This window comes from Esox lucius, chromosome 15, assembly GCF_011004845.1.
Source record: "Esox lucius isolate fEsoLuc1 chromosome 15, fEsoLuc1.pri, whole genome shotgun sequence".
NCBI classification, from domain to species: Eukaryota; Metazoa; Chordata; class Actinopteri; order Esociformes; family Esocidae; genus Esox; species Esox lucius.
Window position 1 is genome coordinate 34,734,058 of NC_047583.1, and position 25,111 is coordinate 34,759,168.

Here is a 25,111-nt window from a genome sequence, read left to right on the forward strand (position 1 = left end):
GTGGGATACAAGGTTTTCGAGTCTTACACTTTGAACCCGGTGTGAGAGATAATTTGTGAACCAAACCAGTGAGTGATCAGTGACACCAATGCTGCTGAGTCTGTCAATGTGTATGTTGTGGTCCACAGAGTCAAAAGCTTTTGCAAGGTCAATGAATATAGCAGCGCAGTGTTGTTTAGTATCTAACGCAGAAGTAATATCATTGAGTACTTTAGTGGTAGCTGTAACACACCCATACCCTGCTCGGAAGCCAGATTGTGCCCCGGATATGATATCGTAAGCATTTAGATAATTGATAAGTTGTTTGTTGACAAGTTTCTCCACAATTTTAGACACACAAGGCAGGATTGAAATTGGCCTGTAATTGTTTAGATCAACCTGATTACCGCCCTTATATAGTGGAAGCACAACCGCTTCTTTCCAAGCCGGTGGAATCTCTGATGTATGGATGGAGAGATTAATGAGTGATGTTAATGGATCCGCAATGACAGGGGCAGCAATTTTAATAAAAAAGGCGGCAAGATCATCCGACCCAACTGCTTTATTGGGATCCAGAGCGGTCAATTCTTTCAGGACTTCCTCCATCAAAACAGGCCGGATGGAAAAACTTTGTGGAGGTGTAGAAAGGCTGCAGAGATTAGAGGGTACATGAGCTGTAGCATTAGGGGTGGGAGCTTTGGGAACAAAGCCTGAATGTATAAAATGGTGATTGAATGCGTTAGCCATGGTGTTTTTATTGGTGACAACTATATCATCTACTTTCAGTGACAATGGAATGGTTCAGGGTTTGTTCTCAAGTTTTTTAACCGTATTCCAAAAAGCTTTTGGATTTGCACCACAAAGTGTGAACTGTTCTTTAAAGAAGCCTGTTTTAGCCTCCCTCACCGCTTGTGTGGCCTTGTTCCTGATTTGCCTAAATAAAAGGGTGTCTTCAGCCGATTGTGACTTGCGAGCTTTGCGCCAGGCTGAATTTTTTTGTTGAAGCGGAACAGCTAGGTCACGGTTAACCCATGGGCTGTTACGGTTTTTTATGCGTATCTTTTTGTATGGGGCATGTTTGTTGATCACTGCAGTAAAAAAGTCTTTAAACAACAACCATGCATCATTCACAGTAGGAATTAGGCTGACTCTATGCCAACTTACATGGGCCAAATCACACAAGAAAGCTTGAGCATCAAAATGTTTTAGAATACGCTTAGTAGTGATTACAACAGGCTGTTTGACAGAAAGTTGTTTTCTAACACAGGCAATGAAACAGTGGTCGCTGAGATCATTGCAAAAAACACCCGATTGGTACAAGAGAGGGGCGTTAGTGAACACAACATCTATCAATGTGGCCTTATCACAATTCTTTGTGTTGTATCTAGTAGGCAAGTTTACGATTTGTTGAAGGTTTAGGCAGTTAAACTGTTGTACAACTTTCTCAGGGGGCTTAAGCATATCCCAGTTTAGATCGCCCAGTAGGATCAACTCTGACCTAATGAAAGGTACAAGAGCATTGCTTAAGGCCTCTAGAGTACAAGCTGGTGCAGATGGAGGGCGATAGCAGCCAGCCACAGATAAAGAAAAGTTGTTTGATAGTTTAATGTTAAGAACAAGAAGATCATACTGTTTGGGTATAGACTTTGCTAGGGCTATACTACATTGAAGATATTCTTTGGTAAAGATTGCCACCCCCCCACCCTTAGATGACCTATCCTGCCTAAACAGGTTGTAACCAGTTAAATACAGGTCAGGGTAGGGAATAGAGTTGTGCAACCATGTTTCAGTGATCACTAAGACATCCGGTCTAAAACTCTCAACCCATACTTTAAGCTGGTCCAGTTTAGGTAATATGCTTCTTGTGTTTACATGCAAAAAGCCAAGGTTTTTGCGCTTACAAAAATCTTCAAAACATATATTATTTAAGGCCACATGACCCATAGGAGAAGCAACACCAGAAAGAACATCAGAAGAAGAAGAAGGTCCAGGGTGGACATGAACATTACCAGATATCATAAACAGTAATATAATCAAGGCCCGACAGAACACAGCTGTGGCACTACAGTAATGGTGTTTTAGCAATACAGTTGTGTGCAGTTTGTTAGGTAGAGCAATAATTCTTATAAGCATTCTCATAATATAACATGACAGCAGAGCCGGGGCAACAGAAAATTTGTCAGGCATTAGCCAAAAAGTCCGTAAAATCATTAAGGAGGCAGAGTCTCTATCATGTGAATAGACATGGTCTGCTTTACTATCTAACTGAGCAAGGACATGTTGTTTGACTACACATGACGTAACGCGAGGCACTGATAAATATGAGAAAAGTACTGAGAGAATCCAAAATAATTTGAGTGTATCCATGGTTCAACAGAAAACAGAAAGTCACAAAGTCCGTGAGAGGACCTTTTTCCAGAGTGGCTTTTGTCAGAGTGGGTCCAGATAGAACCACACAGCTAGCCAGCTAGGCATCCATAATTAGCACAGTGATTGAAGCAATGCTGCAGGTAAAAAAAATTAAATAAAAACAAGCTGTATCTAAAACATCAGGTTATATCTTAAAAGCCAGCAGATAGAACAAAGAAGCACTTTCCTTCATTGTAGGGAGAACAAGCCCATCAAACTCTGCGACACAACTGTACTCGAGCTCCAGTAGATAAGTAAGCTCCAGGCTTCAAGCGGACAGCATCAACTATTCCTTCGCCTTGCGCCGCCTGCTGCAGGCCTGCGACGTTGTTTGATACAATCCTGGATCCCTCCGGTGAATTTCACCCAAGACGACAGCTAGTCTTCCAGGATGTACCAGGAGTTGATGAATGTTGCTAATGTTGATGGTGATAGATCTGTTAGTCCAGGCCAAGTAGGCCAAAAAGCCCATCAAAATAGGACTACAGCACAAACTCAGCGGATAGTGGAAATATTGACCCCAATATTGTCACGCAATATAGATGAAATGCAACATGAGTCAATTAACCGCTGAATTTGAAAATATCCGAATGGATTCAGTAGATTTTTGTTAGATTCTAAGAGAACAGGTTCTCAGCTAAGCTTCATGGCAGCCATCTTGCTTCATGGCACCCCTTCCACGGGTCACCCGGGCATAGACCGTACTGTGCGCTGCCTTACCGATAAGTACTGGTGGCCTGGTCTGGCTAAGGATGTGAGGGCGTACGTGTCCTCCTGTTCGGTGTGCGCTCAGTGTAAGGCACCTAGACACCTTCCGGCGGGTAAGTTACATCTTTTGCCCGTTCCACAACGACCATGGTCTCACTTGTCCATTGATTTTCTGACCGATCTTCCCCCCTCACTAGGCAATACCACGGTCCTGGTTGTTGTGGATCGGTTTTCAAAGGCCTGCCGGTTCCTTCCCCTCCCTGGTCTCCCTACGGCTCTGCAGACCGCAGAGGCTCTATTCACCCATGTCTTCCAGCACTACGGGGTGCCGGAGGACATTGTTTCTGACCGGGGCCCTCAGTTCACGTCTCGGGTCTGGAAGGCCTTTATGGGCCGGTTGGGGGTCTCGGTCAGCCTCACCTCCGGGTTCCACCCCGAAGCTAATGGGCAGGTGGAGCGTGTGAACCAAGACCTGGGGAGGTTCCTGCGGTCCTATTGCCAGGACCGGCCGGGGGAGTGGGCGGAGTTCCTGCCCTGGGCAGAGTATGCTCAGAATTCACTCCGCCACTCCTCCACATCCTTGACTCCCTTTCAGTGTGTCCTGGGGTACCAGCCGGTCTTGGTTCCGGCACGCCGAGGACACCTGGTCCGTGGCCCATTGACACATCCGGCGCGCCGGGGTTCGCCAGAAGTCCGCTGCTGACCGCCGGCGTAACGACACCCCAGTCTACGCTGTGGGCGACCGGGTCTGGCTCTCGACCCGGAACCTCCCTCTCCGCCTGCCCTGCCGGAAGCTGGGCCCGCGGTTTGTAGGGCCGTTCAAAGTCCTGGGGAGAGTGAACGAGGTAACTTATAAATTACAACTTCCCCCTGATTACAGGATTAATGCCTCGTTCCATGTGTGTCTCCTCAGGCCAGTGGTGGCTGGTCCCCTCCAGCAGTCTGAGGTGCGGGAGGTCCCTCCGCCCCCTCTGGACATCGAGGGGGGCCCGGCGTACTCTGTCCGTTCCATCATCGACTCGAGGCGCCGGGGGAGGGGCCTGCAGTACCTGGTGGAGTGGGAGGGGTACGGCCCGGAGGAGCGTTGCTGGGTGCCGGCGGTGGACATTCTTGATCCTGAGCTCCTCACCGACTTCCATCGTCGGCGCCCTGATCGTCCTGCGCGGCGTCCTCCGGGTCGGCCTCGGGGCCGGCGGGGGCGCGCTGCGGGAGCCGCGCGTCGAGGGGGGGTACTGTAACGAGGATGCGCGTGGAGGACGCGCGCCATCCCCCCCCGACGTGGTATTCGGCGCGCGTCGTCGCAGGTCTTCTAGCCACGCCGCTCCTCCTCCCACGGCACTGTCATGTCTTGTTATTGCACACACCTGGTGTCCATTCCCTCATTAGGTTGCCTATATTAGTTCCTGTGTTTCTGGGTGTCTTTGTGTGGTATTGATCTATGTCTTTATATTGTGGAGAGAGGCACGTTCGTTTGAGCGTTTTAATCGCCGTGTATAGCGTGCCTTTGTTGTATGATTATTATTTTTGAGAATACAGTTTTGTTTATCGCCTCCCTGCGTTTGGCTCCAAGTTCTTCGACACACTCCACTACACCCAGCCGTGACAGATGCAGTGCCGTAGATCATGGGCATCCAGTATGGTTTTCCGGCCTTGACCCTTACGCACAGACATTGTTCCAGATTCTCTAAATCATTTGGATGATAGTATGCACTGTAGATGATGATAACTTCAAACTCTTTGCAATTTTCCCTGAGAAACACTTTTCTGATATTGCTCCACTATTTTTCGCAGTAGCATTGGGGGAATTGGTGATCCTCTGCCCATCTTGACTTCTGAGAGACACTGCCACTCTGAGAGGCTCTTTTTATACCCAATCATGTTGCCAATTTACATAAAAAATTGCAAATTGGTCCTCCAGCTGTTCCTTATCTGTACATTTAACTTTTCCGAACTCTTATTGCTACCTGTCCCAACTTTTTTGGAATGTGTAGTTCTCATGAAATCCAAAATGAGCCAATATTTGGCATGAGATTACAAAATGTCTCACTTTCAACATTCAATATGTTATATATATATACCATTGTGAATTAAATATAAGTTTATGAGATTTGTAAATTATTTGTAAATTTGTACAGTGTCCCAACTTTTTTGGAATCGAGTTTGTATGTTTATTTACATCAGGGGTGTCCAAACCATTCCACGGAGGGCCGTGTGTCTGCAGGTTTTTGGTTTTTCTTATAAATTCGTTCCCAGTTCACACCTAAACAACCAGGTGAGGGTAGAAACTAACCAATTAGGAACCTAACTAGTCAATCAAGTACAAGGAGAGAGCGAAAACCTGCAGACACATGGCCCTCTGTGGAATAGTTTGGACACCCCTGATTTAAATTGTAATGTTCCCTGCTGGACGGGACCGTTCCGCTTCGTGTTTTCTGTATGTTCTTTGTTTGTCATGTCCTTGTTTGGTCTTTCCTGTTCTCATTTCAGTTAATTGGTTTATTCCTTTCATCTGTGTTTAGCCCACACCTATTTCAGTTGCCCTTGTTAACAACAACATTAACAACCACAGCTATGCCGATGATACTCAAATATATATGGCTCTCAAACCCTACGACAGCAACTCAATAGATTCTGTGTCACTATATAGAGCACATAAATACCTGGATGAACCAAAATTGTCTAGAATTAAACCAAGATAAAACAGAGATTATTGTGTTTGGCAAATAAAATAAAAATAACTAGTATCAGTACAGAGCTGGATTCTCGGGCCCTAAAAACCAGGGACCAAGTGTGTAATCGTGGTGTTCTGATAGACTCAGACCTCACATTTAACAGTCATATCAAAGCGGTCACCAAAATAGCATAGCTAGAATCAAGGGCTTTGTGTCCCAAAAAGACTAAGAGAAGCTCATCCATGCTTTTATCTCTAGTAGGGTTGACTACTGTAATGGCCTCTTAACTGTACTCCCCAAAAAGACTGTAAAACTGCTGCAAAAATGCTGCTGCTAGAATGTTAACCAGGACCAAGAGAACAGAGCACATCACACCGGTTCTTAAATCTTTGCACTGGCTTCCAGTCAGTAACAGAATAGATTTTCAAGTAGTGCTTTTAGTTTATAAATCACTGAATGGTTTAGGTCCCGAATACATTTCTGATATGTTTGAAGAATATAAACCGAGCAGGTCTCTTAGATCCATGGACACAGGTCAGCTAGTAGAGCCCAGAGTCCAAACCATATATGGAGAAGCTGTGTTTAGCAGTAATGCTGCACACAACTTGAATGTACTACCAGATGATCTTAGACGTGCCCCAAATGTATACATTTTTAAATCCAGGTTAAAAACACTTCTCTTTTCACGTGCCTATGACTGAGCACTTAAACTTAACCACTGTTTAGCCTTACAGCTTTTATAGCTTCCTATGTTTTTATCCTGTTTTCATTCTACTTCTATTTTCTTATTCTATGTTTAATTATTATGATGTTGTTTTGATGTTTTCATTTTAGTATTTGTTTTTATGTAATTGTATTGTTAAATATTTTCTTTTTCTTTGCAAAGCACACTGAATTGCTTCTATGCATGAAAACTTGCTTTCTTCTCTGGCTCGGGTGGTCCACTTCACATCCAATGCATGCTTTGTGGAGAATATCCGCAACAACGTTTTCCAGAATCATACCCAAAATTATTTTTGATGATCTTTAAAACCTGTGGTGCAAGGAATTTGTCCATTTTTTCTTAACTCTTGTCAACATTTGACAGGTATGTTTGATCCAAACCCATCAAGCCAATGGTAGTTTATTGGTGTGTAAGACGGATGAGTCGAGGCATCTGGGTATGGGATAGCTGGATTCAGCGTTGTCATCAAGGCATCATATACCCCATCACCAGCCTTTAAACAGGCTGACTGTTTTATAATGTAATGTCATGTTTTATAATGTAAGATATACTCAGACCAATGACCAACGCTGGGGTCTGCGTGGTTTAAATACACAAAACACGCCAGTCACGGATTGTGTCGTAAAACATGAAAGGGTACCACCCACTGGCTATACATAGACCACCTGTTATAGCATTTAACATTCCTGAACTTTGGCACCATATTGTCAAACATCTTGCTTCTTATCGTAACATCATTTGCCTGGGGATTTAACATTCCTGAGCCCTGGCGCACTATTGTTAAACATCAAACATATCGTTACTTACCCAAAGTAATTGAATGTCTGGGGGTATAAAAAGCCTGAACTATGGAGCACCATTGTTAAACATCTAACAAATCAAAGCAACAATTAATTACAAAGCACAACCCCCCAACCATATTTAATCCCCGAGAAATACATACATTATAGCAGATCCGCCCTAACACACGTCATACAGGAGGTTCCACCACTAGCATACGTCACACAGGAAGCCCCACCCACCAAATCGGAAGTCCCACTAACCTATCAAATTAAACCGGACGTCCCACCCACCTGGATCATACATCAAAGTAACAGGATAAACCCAATATTAACTATAACCCTAAGTGGTTGGTGGGAATTTCGGCCCGATTTCACTACTTGGACATTTTGGGTCCTAGATTCATTTCTGTAACAGATACAACCAATTATGATGTATCCTGGTAATCACAAACCCCTTGGGTACAATAAAAACACATAAAAAAGACTTCTGGGTCACCATTTAGAAAACTCATCTATTGGAAAGGCAAAAAAAATAAATCCGAAAACATTTCTGCCATTCAGCATAATATATATTTTTTTTAAAGCATTAAAAATAATTGTCAATGTTATTCTCTCATATTTTCATGGCTTTACTATCAAATTACACTGTATTGGGTTGAAAATAATGAAAACAGTTAATAATAGAAGGTAAAAAATATAGGCACCCCAAAAAAATGGTTCTTGTACCTAGAAATAAAACACAATAAAATAAAAAATTATGTTTTTATATCACTTCTTTTGGGGTGTAATGACGTAGAACTAGATTGCTAGTTACGTTTGGACAAAATATTTTTTTTAATATCATATTTATAAGACAAACGATGTATTATGGTTCAAAACATCATATATAGTAATGTACACCCTTGTAATCCCTATTCTTGTCTACACATTAGCTTTTCTAAGATGCATGGTCAATGCCATTGCCTGGTGAAAAGTTCCCATAGCAACCCAAACTATACACAGACAACCCAAATTATACACGGAACGCTTCACGAGTGTCTACAAATAATATACCATTGAAACCGGACTATTATGGCGATTCTATTTTCATCAATATTTACGCAAATGAGCACTCTCCGCGATTCCGTGGATTTTTACCTGGGAGGGTGTTATAATTTCCACACCTAATGGTTTCTCACTATGAAAATCTGCTTCTGAAAAAAGTTATGGGATTAAACAAATTTTAAATTCCTGTCCGTACCTTTTTTGGCATGTTCTGGTTTGACTCGTTCCTTGGTTTTCCTGGGCTCTAATCAAACATGAATAATAACATCTTCAGCAAATGTACTCAAATGAAAATATATCAAACCTATACTGAGCAAAATTAGTACATTGGTTGAGGCAAAAAACAGTACACTGCAAAATGTAAATACACTTGCAGTAAGTCTGACATTTATTTACACATATAGGAAAAAGTTATCCTCACCTTCCTTTTCTTCTTTAGGTATTTCTTTCAGAACCAAAGCTTCTGAAACGATCAAAGATTCAGATTCAAAATTAATCTCAATACCTGGGCCATACAATAAATCCAAAATACATGACTAAAGTTAATATATCTGTATATGTTTTAGTAAGTTCTGGTTTGGACTTTTCCATGTTTTTTTGGCCTCAGATCAATTTAATAAAGTCATTTTAAACTTACAATCAAATTGGACATCAGTAAAACCCATAATATCATATCATAATTTGAGAGAGATAAATTCCAGGAAATATAAATTCACTGACATTGTGACTAATGTCTACAGAATAGGACTGTCACGATATCATGGCCAAAATCATTCACAATAACAATGTTTTCATGATATCTATAGAAGATTTAAATAGGCTACAACAATGTGAATAGGCCACAAAAATGGTGCGTTGTTGTATTAACTCAAATGCCAGTGTATAGGTCCAGACTCGTAGTTTAAGCACATGCATTGTTTGTCAATAGGTGACATGAATGAGCTATAGAAAAATTGATTTGGAAAATTACAACCACATTTTTTCCAAGTGAACAGGCTACAAAACGGTGTGTCTTGGCAGATCTCTCCCGGGGGAACTGGTGAGGCTAATTAGTTTATTTCAATGGCAGCATATACAGTGGGGAGAACAAGTATTTGCAGGTTTTCCTACTTACAAAGCATGTAGAGGTCTATAATTTTTATCAAAGGTACACTTCAACTGAGAGAGACGGAAAAATACACTGTATGATTTTTAAATAATTAATTTGAATTTTATTGCAGGACATAAGTATTTGATCACCAACCAGTAAGAATTCTGGCTCTCACAGACCTGTTAGTTTTTCTTTAAGAAGCCCTCCTGTTCTCCACTCATTACCTGTATTAACTGCACCTGTCCACACACTCTATCAAACGGACTCCAACCTCTCCACAATGGCCAAGACCAGAGAGCTGTCTAAGGACATCAGGGATAAAATTGTAGACCCGCACAAGGCTGGGATGGCCTACAGGGCAATAAGCAAACAGCTTGGTGAGAAGGCAACAACTGTTGGCGCAATTATTAGAAAATGGAAGAATTTCAAGATGACGGCCAATCTCCTTCGGTCTGGGGCATCAATGCAAGACCTCACCTCGTGGGGCATCAATGATCATGAGGAAGGTGAGGGATCAGCCCAGAACTACACGGCTGGACATGGTCAATGACCTAAAGAGAGATGGGACCACAGTCTCAAAGAAAACCATTAGTAACACACTACGTCGTCATGGATTAAAATCCTGCAGCGCACTCAAGGTCCCCCTGCTCAAGCCAGCGCATGTCTAGGCCCGTCTGAAGTTTGCCAATGACAATTTGGATCATCCAGAGGAGGAATGGGAGAAGGTCATGGGGTCTGATGAGAAAAAAATTGCGCTTTTTGGTCTGAACTCCACTCGCCGTGCTTGGAGGAAGAAGAAGGATGAGAACAACCCCAAGAACACCATCCCAACCGTGAAGCATGGAAGTGGAAACATCATTCTTTGGGGATGCTTTTCTGTAAAGGGGACAGGACGACTGCACCATATTGAGGGGAGGATGGATGGGGACACGTATCGTGAGATCTTGGCCAACAACCTCCTTCCCTCACTGAAGATAGGTCGTGGCTGGGTCTTCCAGCATGACAATGAATCGAAACACAGAGCCAGGGCAACTAAGGAGTGGCTCCGTAAGAAGAATCTCAAGGTCCTGGAGTGGCTAGCCAGTCTCCAGACCTGAACCTAGTAAAAAGTCTTTGGAGGGAGCTGAAAGTCCGTATTGCCCAACAAGAGAACGTCTGTTTGGAGGAGTGGGCCAAAATCCCTGCTGCAGTGTGTGCAAACCTGGTCAAGAACTACAGGAAACGTATGGTTTCGGGGCTGAGGTTTCCAAACCAAATATTAAGTTCTGCTGTTCTGATGTATCAAATACTTATGTCATGCAAATTAATTACTTTAAATCATACAATGTGATTTTCTAGATTTAGATTATGTCACTCACAGTTGAAGAGTACCTATGCTAAATATTACAGACTTCTACATGCTTTGTAAGTTTGAAAACCTGCAAACTCAGGCAGTGTAACAAATACTTGTTCTACACACTGTATGTGAGTAGAATAAAATATAGAAAAACCGAGAAGAGTTTTGGGAAAAATACAACGGAATTTTGTCCAAGTGAATATTATATTATCATGTGGATTAATAACAAGATATCAACATTTCATTTTTAAATATCATGGTTATCAAGAATACCGGTATATCGTGACACTCCTACAACAGAAACAATATAATATCCACACCTTTATCTGCTTTATTGGGATTCTCTGTAGGAACATCCTCTTCATAAAACAATAATGTGATGAAACAAAAAACTCAGAAGAATTGAGTTATCTAAAATGTGTTGAAATAAAATGCACATTTCTGTCAGTACCTCTTTTGGCATGTTCTGGGTTGTCTCGTTCCTTGGTGTCCCAGGGCTCTAATCAAACAAGAACAATACTACTACATTGAGCAAAAGGTTTGGACCGCAATTCAATCAAACCTGAACTGTTGTAAAATGTTACATTGTTTATTGGGAAAAAGCACTAAACTCTGTGAAATAAATATACCTACAGATACTTTTTATTATAATCTAAAAAAGTTAAACCCACTTTCCTTTTCTTCTTTAGGTTTTTCTTTCAGAAGAACAGCTTCTGAAATAATCAATGGATCAGATACAAATTCATTATTGACTGAACTTTTTTTGTGATTACAAATTCCTTTCTGTACCTTTTTTGGCATATTCTGGTTTGACTTGTTCCTTGCTTTTTCTGGGCTCTAATCAAACATGAATAATAACATCTTCAGCAAAGGTACTCAAATGAAAATATATCAAACTTATACTGAGCAAAATTAGTACACTGTTTTAGGCAAAAAACTGTATACTGCATATGTAAATACACTTGCAGTAAGTCTGACATTTATTTAAACAGATAGGAGAAGTTATCCCCACCTTCCTTTTCTTCTTTAGGTTTTTCTTTCAGAAGAACAGCTTCTGAAATAATCAATGGATCAGATACACATTTATTATTGACTGAAGTTATATCTGTATCTTTTTTTTCTGAGTTCTGGTTTGGATTGTTCCTTGGTGCCCTTGGGCTCTAATCAAAATAATAATAGCATTTTCAACAAACATTAAAATTGGAGGTCAATGTAACCCACACTAATTGAAATAAATCATAATTTGAGGTAGAAAACTTCCAAGAATCATAAACATACTGACACTGTTCCTAATGTCAACACAAACAAAATAATTTCCACACTTTTCTCTGCTGTTCTTGGTTTCTCTCTAGGAACACCCACTTCTAAAAACAATAATGGGATTACACAAAATACTCTGAACATTTATTTTTATGTTACAACATACAAATTCCTGTGCATACCTTTTTTGGCATGTTCTGGTTCGACTCGTTCCGTGGTGTCCCGGGACTCTAATCAAACAAGAACAATACCACTACATAGTGCAAAATGTTTGGACTGCGATTCAATCAAACCTAAACTGTTGTAAAATATTACATTGTTTATTGTCACTAAACACTGTGAATTAAATCTACCTTCAGAAAAAAAAAAAAAATCTAAAAAAAAGTTATACCCACTTTCCTTTTCTTCTTTAGGTTTTTCTTTCAGAAGAACAGCTTCTGAAACAATCAATGGATCAGATACAAATTCATTATTGACTGAACTTACATCTGTAGCTTTTTTTGTGATTACAAATTCCTATCTGTACCTTTTTTGGCATATTCTGGTTTGACTTGTTCCTTGCTTTTTCTGGGCTCTAATCAAACGTGAATAATAACATCTTCAGCAAAGGTACTCAAATGAAAATATATCAAACCTATACTGAGCAAAATTAGTACACTGTTTTAGGCAGCAAACTGTACACTGCATATGTAAATACACTTGCAGTAAGTCTGACATTTATTTACACAGATAGGAGAAGTTATCCCCACCTTCCTTTTCTTCTTTATGTATTTCTTTCAGAACCACAGCTTCTGAAATAATCAATGGATCAGATATACATTTATTATTGACTGAAGTTATATCTGTATCTTTTTTTTATGAGTTCTGGTTTGGATTGTTCCTTGGTGCCCTTGGGCTCTAATCCAAATAATAATAGCATTTTCAACAAACATTAAAATTGGAGGTCAGTGTAACCCACACTAAATGAAATAAATCATAATTTGAGGTAGAAAACTTCCAAGAAACATAAACATACTGACACTGTTCCTAATGTCAACACAAACAAAATAATTTCCACACTTTTCTCTGCTGTTCTAGGTTTCTCTCTAGGAACATCCACTTCTAAAAACAATAATGGGATTAAACAAAATACTCTGAAGATTTATTTTTATGTCACAACATACAAATTCCTGTGCGTACCTTTTTTGGCATGTTCTGGTTTGACTCGTTCCTTGGTGTCCCGGGGCTCTAATCAAACAAGAACAATACCACTACATAGTGCCAAATATTTGGACTGCGATTCAATCAAACCTAAACTGTTGTAAAATATTACATTGATTATTGGCACTACACTCTGTGAATTAAAACTACCTTCAGAAAAAAAAAAATATATATAATCTGAAAAAAGTTATACCCACTTTCCTTTTCTTCTTTAGGTTTTTCTTTCAGAAGAACAGCTTCTGAAACAATAAATGGATCAGATACAAATTCATTATTGACTGAAGTTACATCTGTAGCTTTTTTTGTGATTACAAATTCCCCAAACCTGACACCCTCCGGCCCCTGGCTGCGCCTAGAAATTCTGTCCATAAAAATTATGAACAGAACCGGTGACAAAGGGCAGCCCTGCCGGAGTCCAACATGCACTGGGAACAAGTCTGACTTACTGCCGGCAATGCGGACCAAGCTCCAGCTTCGGTTGTACAGGGACCTGACAGCCCTTAGCAAAGGACCCAGGACCCCATATTCCCGAAGCACCCTCCACAGGATGCCGCGAGGGACACAGTCGAAAGCCTTCTCCAAATCCACAAAACACATGTGGATTGGTTGGGCAAACTCCCATGAACCCTCCAACACCCCGTAGAGGGTATAGAGCTGGTCCAGTGTTCCACGGCCCGGACGAAAACCACACTGTTCCTCCTGATTCCGAGGTTCTACTATCGGCCTTATTCTCCTCTCCAGAACCCTGGCATAGACTTTCCCGGGGAGGCTGAGAAGTGTGATCCCCCTATAGTTGGAACACACCCTCCGGTCCCCCTTCTTAAAAAGAGGGACCACCACCCCGGTCTGCCATCCCAGAGGCACTGTCCCCGACCGCCACGCGACCGTTCCTGCTCTTTGCAGATGATGTTGTCGTGTTGGCCCCTTCTAACCAGGACCTTCAGCATGCGCTGGGACGGTTTGCAGCCGAGTGTGAAGCGGTGGGGATGAAAATCAGTACCTCCAAATCCGAGGCCATGGTCCTCAGTCGGAAAAGGGTGGCTTGCCCACTTCAGGTTGGTGGAGAGTGCCTGCCTCAAGTGGAGGAGTTTAAGTATCTAGGGGTCTTGTTCACGAGTGAGGGAAGGATGGAACGGGAGATTGACAGACGGATCGGTGCAGCTTCTGCAGTAATGCAGTCGATGTATCGGTCTGTCGTGGTGAAGAAAGAGCTGAGCCGCAAGGCGAAGCTCTCGATTTACCAGTCAATCTACGTTCCTACTCTCACCTATGGTCATGAGCTTTGGGTCATGACCGAAAGGACAAGATCCCGGATACAGGCGGCCGAAATGAGCTTTCTCCGCAGGGTGGCCGGGCGATCCCTTAGAGATAGGGTGAGAAGCTCGGTCACCCGGGAGGAGCTCAGAGTAGAGCCGCTGCTCCTCCACATCGAGAGGGGTCAGCTGAGGTGGCTTGGGCATCTTTTTCGGATGCCTCCGGAACACCTTCCTGGGAAGGTGTTCCGGTCCCGTCCCACCGGGAGGAGACCCCGGGGAAGACCTAGGACACGCTGGAGGGACTATGTCTCCCGGCTGGCCTGGGAACGCCTCGGTGTCCCCCCGGAAGAGCTAGAGGAAGTGTCTGGGGAGAGGGAAGTCTGGGCATCCCTGCTTAGACTGCTGCCCCCGCAACCCGGCCCCGGATAAGCGGAAGAAGATGGTATGGTATGGTATGGTATGGTAAATTCCTATCTGTACCTTTTTTGGCATATTCTGGTTTGACTTGTTCCTTGCTTTTTCTGGGCTCTAATCAAACGTGAATAATAACATCTTCAGCAAAGGTACTCAAATGAAAATATATCAAACCTATACTGAGCAAAATTAGTACACTGTTTTTGGCAGCAAACTGTACACTGCATATGTAAATACACTTGCAGTAAGTCTGACATTTATTTACACAGATAGGATAAGTTATCCCCACCTTCCTTTTCTTCTTTATGTATTTCTTTCAGAACCACAGCTTCTGAAATAATCAATGGATCAGATACCCATTTATTATTGACTGAAGTTATATCTGTATCTTTTTTTTCTGAGTTCTGGTTTGGATTGTTCCTTGGTGCCCTTGGGCTCTAATCAAAATAATAATAGCATTTTCAACAAACATTAAAATTGGAGGTCAGTGTAACCCACACTAAATGAAATAAATCATAATTTGAGGTAGAAAACTTCCAAGAAACATAAACATACTGACACTGTTCCTAATGTCAACACAAACAAAATAATTTCCACACTTTTCTCTGCTGTTCTAGGTTTCTCTCTAGGAACATCCACTTCTAAAAACAATAATGGGATTACACAAAATACTCTGAAGATTTATTTTTATGTTACAACATACAAATTCCTGTGCGTACCTTTTTTGGCATGTTCTGGTTTGACTCGTTCCTTGGTGTCCCGGGGCTCTAATCAAACAAGAACAATACTACTACATAGTGCAAAATGTTTGGACTGCATTTCAATCAAACCTAAACTGTTGTAAAATATTACATTGTTTATTGTCACTAAACACTGTGAATTAAATCTACCTTCAGAAAAAAAAAAAATTCTAAAAAAAGTTATACCCACTTTCCTTTTCTTCTTTAGGTTTTTCTTTCAGAAGAACAGCTTCTGAAACAATCAATGGATCAGATACAAATTCTTTATTGACTGAAGTTACATCTGTAGCTTTATTTGTGATTACAAATTCCTATCGGTACCTTTTTTGGCATATTCTGGTTTGACTTGTTCCTTGCTTTTTCTGGGCTCTAATCAAACGTGAATAATAACATCTTCAGCAAAGGTACTCAAATGAAAATATATCAAACCTATACTGAGCAAAATTAGTACACTGTTTTTGGCAGCAAACTGTACACTGCATATGTAAATACACTTGCAGTAAGTCTGACATTTATTTACACAGATAGGATAAGTTATCCCCACCTTCCTTTTCTTCTTTATGTATTTCTTTCAGAACCACAGCTTCTGAAATAATCAATGGATCAGATACCCATTTATTATTGACTGAAGTTATATCTGTATCTTTTTTTTCTGAGTTCTGGTTTGGATTGTTCCTTGGTGCCCTTGGGCTCTAATCAAAATAATAATAGCATTTTCAACAAACATTAAAATTGGAGGTCAGTGTAACCCACACTAAATGAAATAAATCATAATTTGAGGTAGAAAACTTCCAAGAAACATAAACATACTGACACTGTTCCTAATGTCAACACAAACAAAATAATTTCCACACTTTTCTCTGCTGTTCTAGGTTTCTCTCTAGGAACATCCACTTCTAAAAACAATAATGGGATTACACAAAATACTCTGAAGATTTATTTTTATGTTACAACATACAAATTCCTGTGCGTACCTTTTTTGGCATGTTCTGGTTTGACTCGTTCCTTGGTGTCCCGGGGCTCTAATCAAACAAGAACAATACTACTACATAGTGCAAAATGTTTGGACTGCATTTCAATCAAACCTAAACTGTTGTAAAATATTACATTGTTTATTGTCACTAAACACTGTGAATTAAATCTACCTTCAGAAAAAAAAAAAATTCTAAAAAAAGTTATACCCACTTTCCTTTTCTTCTTTAGGTTTTTCTTTCAGAAGAACAGCTTCTGAAACAATCAATGGATCAGATACAAATTCTTTATTGACTGAAGTTACATCTGTAGCTTTATTTGTGATTACAAATTCCTATCTGTACCTTTTTTGGCATATTCTGGTTTGACTTGTTCCTTGCTTTTTCTGGGCACTAATCAAACATGAATAATAACATCTTCAGCAAAGGTACTCAAATGAAAATATATCAAACTTATACTGAGCAAAATTAGTACACTGTTTTAGGCAAAAAACTGTATACTGCATGTGTAAATACACTTGCAGTAAGTCTTGACATTTATTTACACAGATAGGAGAAGTTATCCCCACCTTCCTTTTCTTCTTTAGGTTTTTCTTTCAGAAGAACAGCTTCTGAAATAATCAATGGATCAGATACACATTTATTATTGACTGAAGTTATATCTGTATCTTTTTTTTATGAGTTCTGGTTTGGATTGTTCCTTGGTGCCCTTGGGCTCTAATCAAAATAATAATAGCATTTTCAACAAACATTAAAATTGGGGGTCAATGTAAACCACACTAAATGAAATAAATCATAATTTGAGGTAGAAAACTTCCAAGAAACATAAACATACTGACACTGTTCCTAATGTCAACACAAACAAAATAATTTCCACACTTTTCTCTGCTGTTCTTGGTTTCTCTCTAGGAACACCCACTTCTAAAAACAATAATGGGATTACACAAAATACTCTGAACATTTATTTTTATGTTACAACATACAAATTCCTGTGCGTACCTTTTTTGGCATGTTCTGGTTTGACTCGTTCCTTGGTGTCCCGGGGCTCTAATCAAACAAGAACAATACCACTACATAGTGCAAAATGTTTGGACTGCGATTCAATCAAACCTAAACTGTTGTAAAATATTACATTGATTATTGGCACTACACTCTGTGAATTAAATCTACCTTCAGAAAAAAAATAAAATTCTAAAAAAAGTTATACCCACTTTCCTTTTCTTCTTTAGGTTTTTCTTTCAGAAGAACAGCTTCTGAAACAATCAATGGATCAGATACAAATTCATTATTGACTGAAGTTACATCTGTAGCTTTATTTGTGATTACAAATTCCTGTCTGTACCTTTTTTGGCATATTCTGGTTTGACTTGTTCCTTGCTTTTTCTGGGCTCTAATCAAACATGAATAATAACATCTTCAGCAAAGGTACTCAAATGAAAATATATCAAACTTATACTGAGCAAAATTAGTACACTGTTTTAGGCAAAAAAGTGTATACTGCATGTGTAAATACACTTGCAGTAAGTCTTGACATTTATTTACACAGATAGGAGAAGTTATCCCCACCTTCCTTTTCTTCTTTAGGTTTTTCTTTCAGAAGAACAGCTTCTGAAATAATCAATGGATCAGATACACATTTATTATTGACTGAAGTTATATCTGTATCTTTTTTTTATGAGTTCTGGTTTGGATTGTTCCTTGGTGCCCTTGGGCTCTAATCAAAATAATAATAGCATTTTCAACAAACATTAAAAATTGGGGGTCAATGTAAACCACACTAAATGAAATAAATCATAATTTGAGGTAGAAAACTTCCAAGAAACATAAACATACTGACACTGTTCCTAATGTCAACACAAACAAAATAATTTCCACACTTTTCTCTGCTGTTCTAGGTTTCTCTCTAGGAACACCCACTTCTAAAAACAATAATGGGATTACACAAAATACTCTGAAGATTTATTTTTATGTTACAACATACAAATTCCTGGGCGTACCTTTTTTGGCATGTTCTGGTTTGACTCGTTCCTTGGTGTCCCGGGGCTCTAATCAAACAAGAACAATACCACTACATAGTGCAAAATGTTTGGACTGCGATTCAATCAAACCTAAACTGTTGTAAAATATTACATTGTTTATTGTCACTAAACTCTGTGAATTAAATCTACATTCAGAAAAAGAAAAATACAAAAAAAAAGTTATACCCACTTTCCTTTTCTTCTTTAGGTTTTTCTTTCAGAAGAACAGCTTCTGAAACAATCAATGGATCAGATACAAATTCTTTATTGACTGAAGTTACATCTGTAGCTTTATTTGTGATTACAAATTCCTATCTCTACCTTTTTTGGCATATTCTGGTTTGACTTGTTCCTTGCTTTTTCTGGGCTCTAATCAAACATGAATAATAACATCTTCAGCAAAGGTACTCAAATGAAAATATATCAAACTTATACTGAGCAAAATTAGTACACTGTTTTAGGCAAAAAAGTGTATACTGCATGTGTAAATACACTTGCAGTAAGTCTTGACATTTATTTACACAGATAGGAGAAGTTATCCCCACCTTCCTTTTCTTCTTTAGGTTTTTCTTTCAGAAGAACAGCTTCTGAAAAAATCAATGGATCAGATACACATTTATTATTGACTGAAGTTATATCTGTATCTTTATTTTATGAGTTCTGGTTTGGATTGTTCCTTGGTGCCCTTGGGCTCTAATCAAAATAATAATAGCATTTTCAACAAACATTAAAATTGGGGGTCAATGTAAACCACACTAAATGAAATAAATCATAATTTGAGGTAGAAAACTTCCAAGAAACATAAACATACTGACACTGTTCCTAATGTCAACACAAACAAAATAATTTCCACACTTTTCTCTGCTGTTCTAGGTTTCTCTCTAGGAACACCCACTTCTAAAAACAATAATGGGATTACACAAAATACTCTGAAGATTTATTTTTATGTTACAACATACAAATTCCTGGGCGTACCTTTTTTGGCATGTTCTGGTTTGACTCGTTCCTTGGTTTCCCGGGGCTCTAATCAAACAAGAACAATACCACTACATAGTGCAAAATGTTTGGACTGCGATTCAATCAAACCTAAACTGTTGTAAAATATTACATTGTTTATTGTCACTAAACTCTGTGAATTAAATCTACATTCAGAAAAAGAAAAATACAAAAAAAAAGTTATACCCACTTTCCTTTTCTTCTTTAGGTTTTTCTTTCAGAAGAACAGCTTCTGAAACAATCAATGGATCAGATACAAATTCTTTATTGACTGAAGTTACATCTGTAGCTTTATTTGTGATTACAAATTCCTATCTCTACCTTTTTTGGCATATTCTGGTTTGACTTGTTCCTTGCTTTTTCTGGGCTCTAATCAAACATGAATAATAACATCTTCAGCAAAGGTACTCAAATGAAAATATATCAAACTTATACTGAGCAAAATTAGTACACTGTTTTAGGCAAAAAAGTGTATACTGCATGTGTAAATACACTTGCAGTAAGTCTTGACATTTATTTACACAGATAGGAGAAGTTATCCCCACCTTCCTTTTCTTCTTTAGGTTTTTCTTTCAGAAGAACAGCTTCTGAAATAATCAATGGATCAGATACACATTTATTATTGACTGAAGTTATATCTGTATCTTTATTTTATGAGTTCTGGTTTGGATTGTTCCTTGGTGCCCTTGGGCTCTAATCAAAATAATAATAGCATTTTCAACAAACATTAAAATTGGGGGTCAATGTAAACCACACTAAATGAAATAAATCATAATTTGAGGTAGAAAACTTCCAAGAAACATAAACATACTGACACTGTTCCTAATGTCAACACAAACAAAATAATTTCCACACTTTTCTCTGCTGTTCTAGGTTTCTCTCTAGGAACACCCACTTCTAAAAACAATAATGGGATTACACAAAATACTCTGAAGATTTATTTTTATGTTACAACATACAAATTCCTGGGCGTACCTTTTTTGGCATGTTCTGGTTTGACTCGTTCCTTGGTTTCCCGGGGCTCTAATCAAACAAGAACAATACCACTACATAGTGCAAAATGTTTGGACTGCGATTCAATCAAACCTAAACTGTTGTAAAATATTACATTGATTATTGGCACTACACTCTGTGAATTAAATCTACCTTCAGAAAAAAAAAAAAATTCTAAAAAAAGTTATACCCACTTTCCTTTTCTTCTTTAGGTTTTTCTTTCAGAAGAACAGCTTCTGAAACAATCAATGGATCAGATACAAATTCATTATTGACTGAAGTTACATCTGTAGCTTTATTTGTGATTACAAATTCCTGTCTGTTCCTTTTTTGGCATATTCTGGTTTGACTTGTTCCTTGCTTTTTCTGGGCTCTAATCAAACATGAATAATAACATCTTCAGCAAAGGTACTCAAATGAAAATATATCAAACTTATACTGAGCAAAATTAGTACACTGTTTTAGGCAAAAAACTGTATACTGCATGTGTAAATACACTTGCAGTAAGTCTTGACATTTATTTACACAGATAGGAGAAGTTATCCCCACCTTCCTTTTCTTCTTTAGGTTTTTCATTCAGAAGAACAGCTTCTGAAATAATCAATGGATCAGATACACATTTATTATTGACTGAAGTTATATCTGTATCTTTTTTTTCTGAGTTCTGGTTTGGATTGTTCCTTGGTGCCCTTGGGCTCTAATCAGAATAATAATAGCATTTTCAACAAACATTAAAATTGGGGGTCAATGTAAACCACACTAAATGAAATAAATCATAATTTGAGGTAGAAAACTTCCAAGAAACATAAACATACTGACACTGTTCCTAATGTCAACACAAACAAAATAATTTCCACACTTTTCTCTGCTGTTCTAGGTTTCTCTCTAGGAACACCCACTTCTAAAAACAATAATGGGATTACACAAAATACTCTGAACATTTATTTTTATGTTACAACATACAAATTCCTGTGCGTACCTTTTTTGGCATGTTCTGGTTTGACTCGTTCCTTGGTGTCCCGGGGCTCTAATCAAACAAGAACAATACTACTACATAGTGCAAAATGTTTGGACTGCATTTCAATCAAACCTAAACTGTTGTAAAATATTACATTGTTTATTGTCACTAAACTCTGTGAATTAAATCTACATTCAGAAAAAGAAAAATTCAAAAAAAAAGTTATACCCACTTTCCTTTTCTTCTTTAGGTTTTTCTTTCAGAAGAACAGCTTCTGAAACAATCAATGGATCAGATACAAATTCTTTATTGACTGAAGTTACATCTGTAGCTTTATTTGTGATTACAAATTCCTATCTGTACCTTTTTTGGCATATTCTGGTTTGACTTGTTCCTTGCTTTTTCTGGGCTCTAATCAAACATGAATAATAACATCTTCAGCAAAGGTACTCAAATGAAAATATATCAAACTTATACTGAGCAAAATTAGTAGAATGTTTTAGGCAAAAAACTGTATACTGCATATGTAAATACACTTGCAGTAAGTCTGACATTTATTTACACAGATAGGAGAAGTTGTCCCCACCTTCCTTTTCTTCTTTATGTATTTCTTTCAGAACCACAGCTTCTGAAATAATCAATGGATCAGATACACATTTATTATTGACTGAAGTTATATCTGTATCTTTTTTTTCTGAGTTCTGGTTTGGATTGTTCCTTGGTGCCCTTGGGCTCTAATCAAAATAATAATAGCATTTTCAACAAACATTACAATTGGGGGTCAGTGTAACCCACACTAAATGAAATATATCATAATTTGAGGTAGAAAACTTCTAAGGAACATCAACATACTGATACTGTTCCTAATGTCAACACAAACAAAATAATTTCCACACTTTTCTCTGCTGTTTCTGGATTCTCTCTAGGAACATCCACTTCTAAAAACAATAATGGGATTAAACAAAATACTCTGAAGATATTTTTCAGGATTTCTTTTTTTTTCATGAAACAACATACAAATTCCTGTGCGTACCTTTTTTGGCATGTTCTGGTTTGACTCGTTCCTTGGTGTCCCGGGGCTCTAATCAAATAAGAACAATACTACTACATAGTGCAAAATGTTTGGACTGCATTTCAATCAAACCTAAACTGTTGTAAAATATTACATTGTTTATTGTCACTAAACTCTGTGAATTAAATATACCTTCAGAAAAAAAAAAAAATCTAAAAAAAGTTATACCCACTTTCCTTTTCTTCTTTAGGTTTTTCTTTCAGAAGAACAGCTTCTGAAACAATCAATGGATCAGATACAAATTCATTATTGACTGAAGTTACATCTGTAGCTTTATTTGTGATTACAAATTCCTGTCTGTACCTTTTTTGGCATATTCTGGTTTGACTTGTTCCTTGCTTTTTCTGGGCTCTAATCAAACATGAATAATAACATCTTCAGCAAAGGTACTCAAATGAAAATATATCAAACTTATACTGAGCAAAATTAGTACACTGTTTTAGGCAAAAAACTGTATACTGCATGTGTAAATACACTTGCAGTAAGTCTTGACATTTATTTACACAGATAGGAGAAGTTATCCCCACCTTCCTTTTCTTCTTTAGGTTTTTCATTCAGAAGAACAGCTTCTGAAATAATCAATGGATCAGATACACATTTATTATTGACTGAAGTTATATCTGTATCTTTTTTTTCTGAGTTCTGGTTTGGATTGTTCCTTGGTGCCCTTGGGCTCTAATCAAAATAATAATAGCATTTTCAACAAACATTAAAATTGGGGGTCAATGTAAACCACACTAAATGAAATAAATCATAATTTGAGGTAGAAAACTTCCAAGAAACATAAACATACTGACACTGTTCCTAATGTCAACACAAACAAAATAATTTCCACACTTTTCTCTGCTGTTCTAGGTTTCTCTCTAGGAACACCCACTTCTAAAAACAATAATGGGATTACACAAAATACTCTGAACATTTATTTTTATGTTACAACATACAAATTCCTGTGCGTACCTTTTTTGGCATGTTCTGGTTTGACTCGTTCCTTGGTGTCCCGGGGCTCTAATCAAACAAGAACAATACTACTACATAGTGCAAAATGTTTGGACTGCATTTCAATCAAACCTAAACTGTTGTAAAATATTACATTGTTTATTGTCACTAAACTCTGTGAATTAAATCTACATTCAGAAAAAGAAAAATTCAAAAAAAAAGTTATACCCACTTTCCTTTTCTTCTTTAGGTTTTTCTTTCAGAAGAACAGCTTCTGAAACAATCAATGGATCAGATACAAATTCTTTATTGACTGAAGTTACATCTGTAGCTTTATTTGTGATTACAAATTCCTATCTGTACCTTTTTTGGCATATTCTGGTTTGACTTGTTCCTTGCTTTTTCTGGGCTCTAATCAAACATGAATAATAACATCTTCAGCAAAGGTACTCAAATGAAAATATATCAAACTTATACTGAGCAAAATTAGTAGAATGTTTTAGGCAAAAAACTGTATACTGCATATGTAAATACACTTGCAGTAAGTCTGACATTTATTTACACAGATAGGAGAAGTTGTCCCCACCTTCCTTTTCTTCTTTATGTATTTCTTTCAGAACCACAGCTTCTGAAATAATCAATGGATCAGATACACATTTATTATTGACTGAAGTTATATCTGTATCTTTTTTTTCTGAGTTCTGGTTTGGATTGTTCCTTGGTGCCCTTGGGCTCTAATCAAAATAATAATAGCATTTTCAACAAACATTACAATTGGGGGTCAGTGTAACCCACACTAAATGAAATATATCATAATTTGAGGTAGAAAACTTCTAAGGAACATCAACATACTGATACTGTTCCTAATGTCAACACAAACAAAATAATTTCCACACTTTTCTCTGCTGTTTCTGGATTCTCTCTAGGAACATCCACTTCTAAAAACAATAATGGGATTAAACAAAATACTCTGAAGATATTTTTCAGGATTTCTTTTTTTTTCATGAAACAACATACAAATTCCTGTGCGTACCTTTTTTGGCATGTTCTGGTTTGACTCGTTCCTTGGTGTCCCGGGGCTCTAATCAAACAAGAACAATACTACTACATAGTGCAAAATGTTTGGACTGCATTTCAATCAAACCTAAACTGTTGTAAAATATTACATTGTTTATTGTCACTAAACTCTGTGAATTAAATATACCTTCAGAAAAAAAAAAAAAATCTAAAAAAAGTTATACCCACTTTCCTTTTCTTCTTTAGGTTTTTCTTTCAGAAGAACAGCTTCTGAAACAATCAATGGATCAGATACAAATTCATTATTGACTGAAGTTACATCTGTAGCTTTATTTGTGATTACAAATTCCTGTCTGTACCTTTTTTGGCATATTCTGGTTTGACTTGTTCCTTGCTTTTTCTGGGCTCTAATCAAACATGAATAATAACATCTTCAGCAAAGGTACTCAAATGAAAATATATCAAACTTATACTGAGCAAAATTAGTACACTGTTTTAGGCAAAAAACTGTATACTGCATGTGTAAATACACTTGC

The 25,111-nt window shown here is 38.2% G+C and overlaps 1 protein-coding gene across 1 annotated transcript in view; it reads right to left on the bottom strand.

The window, feature by feature from the left end:
• si:ch211-266g18.10 (trichohyalin) overlaps positions 1 to 25,111 on the bottom strand; it is a 139,789-nt gene that overhangs the window by 14,088 nt on the left and 100,590 nt on the right. The window contains exons 47-95 of the mRNA XM_034297417.1: positions 24,935 to 24,982; positions 24,804 to 24,845; positions 24,592 to 24,639; positions 24,145 to 24,186; positions 23,922 to 23,969; positions 23,791 to 23,832; positions 23,580 to 23,627; positions 23,150 to 23,191; positions 22,926 to 22,973; positions 22,795 to 22,836; positions 22,584 to 22,631; positions 22,137 to 22,178; positions 21,914 to 21,961; positions 21,783 to 21,824; positions 21,572 to 21,619; positions 21,142 to 21,183; positions 20,918 to 20,965; positions 20,787 to 20,825; positions 20,575 to 20,622; positions 20,145 to 20,186; positions 19,921 to 19,968; positions 19,790 to 19,831; positions 19,579 to 19,626; positions 19,149 to 19,190; positions 18,925 to 18,972; positions 18,794 to 18,835; positions 18,583 to 18,630; positions 18,152 to 18,193; positions 17,928 to 17,975; positions 17,797 to 17,838; positions 17,585 to 17,632; positions 17,155 to 17,196; positions 16,931 to 16,978; positions 16,800 to 16,841; positions 16,589 to 16,636; positions 16,159 to 16,200; positions 15,936 to 15,983; positions 15,805 to 15,846; positions 15,594 to 15,641; positions 15,164 to 15,205; positions 14,941 to 14,988; positions 13,402 to 13,443; positions 13,184 to 13,231; positions 11,757 to 11,798; positions 11,534 to 11,581; positions 11,416 to 11,457; positions 11,196 to 11,243; positions 8,740 to 8,781; positions 8,515 to 8,562 (exon numbers count right to left, since the gene is read on the bottom strand). Coding sequence (XP_034153308.1) covers positions 8,515 to 8,562; positions 8,740 to 8,781; positions 11,196 to 11,243; positions 11,416 to 11,457; positions 11,534 to 11,581; positions 11,757 to 11,798; positions 13,184 to 13,231; positions 13,402 to 13,443; positions 14,941 to 14,988; positions 15,164 to 15,205; positions 15,594 to 15,641; positions 15,805 to 15,846; positions 15,936 to 15,983; positions 16,159 to 16,200; positions 16,589 to 16,636; positions 16,800 to 16,841; positions 16,931 to 16,978; positions 17,155 to 17,196; positions 17,585 to 17,632; positions 17,797 to 17,838; positions 17,928 to 17,975; positions 18,152 to 18,193; positions 18,583 to 18,630; positions 18,794 to 18,835; positions 18,925 to 18,972; positions 19,149 to 19,190; positions 19,579 to 19,626; positions 19,790 to 19,831; positions 19,921 to 19,968; positions 20,145 to 20,186; positions 20,575 to 20,622; positions 20,787 to 20,825; positions 20,918 to 20,965; positions 21,142 to 21,183; positions 21,572 to 21,619; positions 21,783 to 21,824; positions 21,914 to 21,961; positions 22,137 to 22,178; positions 22,584 to 22,631; positions 22,795 to 22,836; positions 22,926 to 22,973; positions 23,150 to 23,191; positions 23,580 to 23,627; positions 23,791 to 23,832; positions 23,922 to 23,969; positions 24,145 to 24,186; positions 24,592 to 24,639; positions 24,804 to 24,845; positions 24,935 to 24,982 — 2,205 coding nt within the window. The remainder of the gene's footprint in view (positions 1 to 8,514; positions 8,563 to 8,739; positions 8,782 to 11,195; positions 11,244 to 11,415; positions 11,458 to 11,533; positions 11,582 to 11,756; positions 11,799 to 13,183; positions 13,232 to 13,401; positions 13,444 to 14,940; positions 14,989 to 15,163; positions 15,206 to 15,593; positions 15,642 to 15,804; positions 15,847 to 15,935; positions 15,984 to 16,158; positions 16,201 to 16,588; positions 16,637 to 16,799; positions 16,842 to 16,930; positions 16,979 to 17,154; positions 17,197 to 17,584; positions 17,633 to 17,796; positions 17,839 to 17,927; positions 17,976 to 18,151; positions 18,194 to 18,582; positions 18,631 to 18,793; positions 18,836 to 18,924; positions 18,973 to 19,148; positions 19,191 to 19,578; positions 19,627 to 19,789; positions 19,832 to 19,920; positions 19,969 to 20,144; positions 20,187 to 20,574; positions 20,623 to 20,786; positions 20,826 to 20,917; positions 20,966 to 21,141; positions 21,184 to 21,571; positions 21,620 to 21,782; positions 21,825 to 21,913; positions 21,962 to 22,136; positions 22,179 to 22,583; positions 22,632 to 22,794; positions 22,837 to 22,925; positions 22,974 to 23,149; positions 23,192 to 23,579; positions 23,628 to 23,790; positions 23,833 to 23,921; positions 23,970 to 24,144; positions 24,187 to 24,591; positions 24,640 to 24,803; positions 24,846 to 24,934; positions 24,983 to 25,111) is intronic.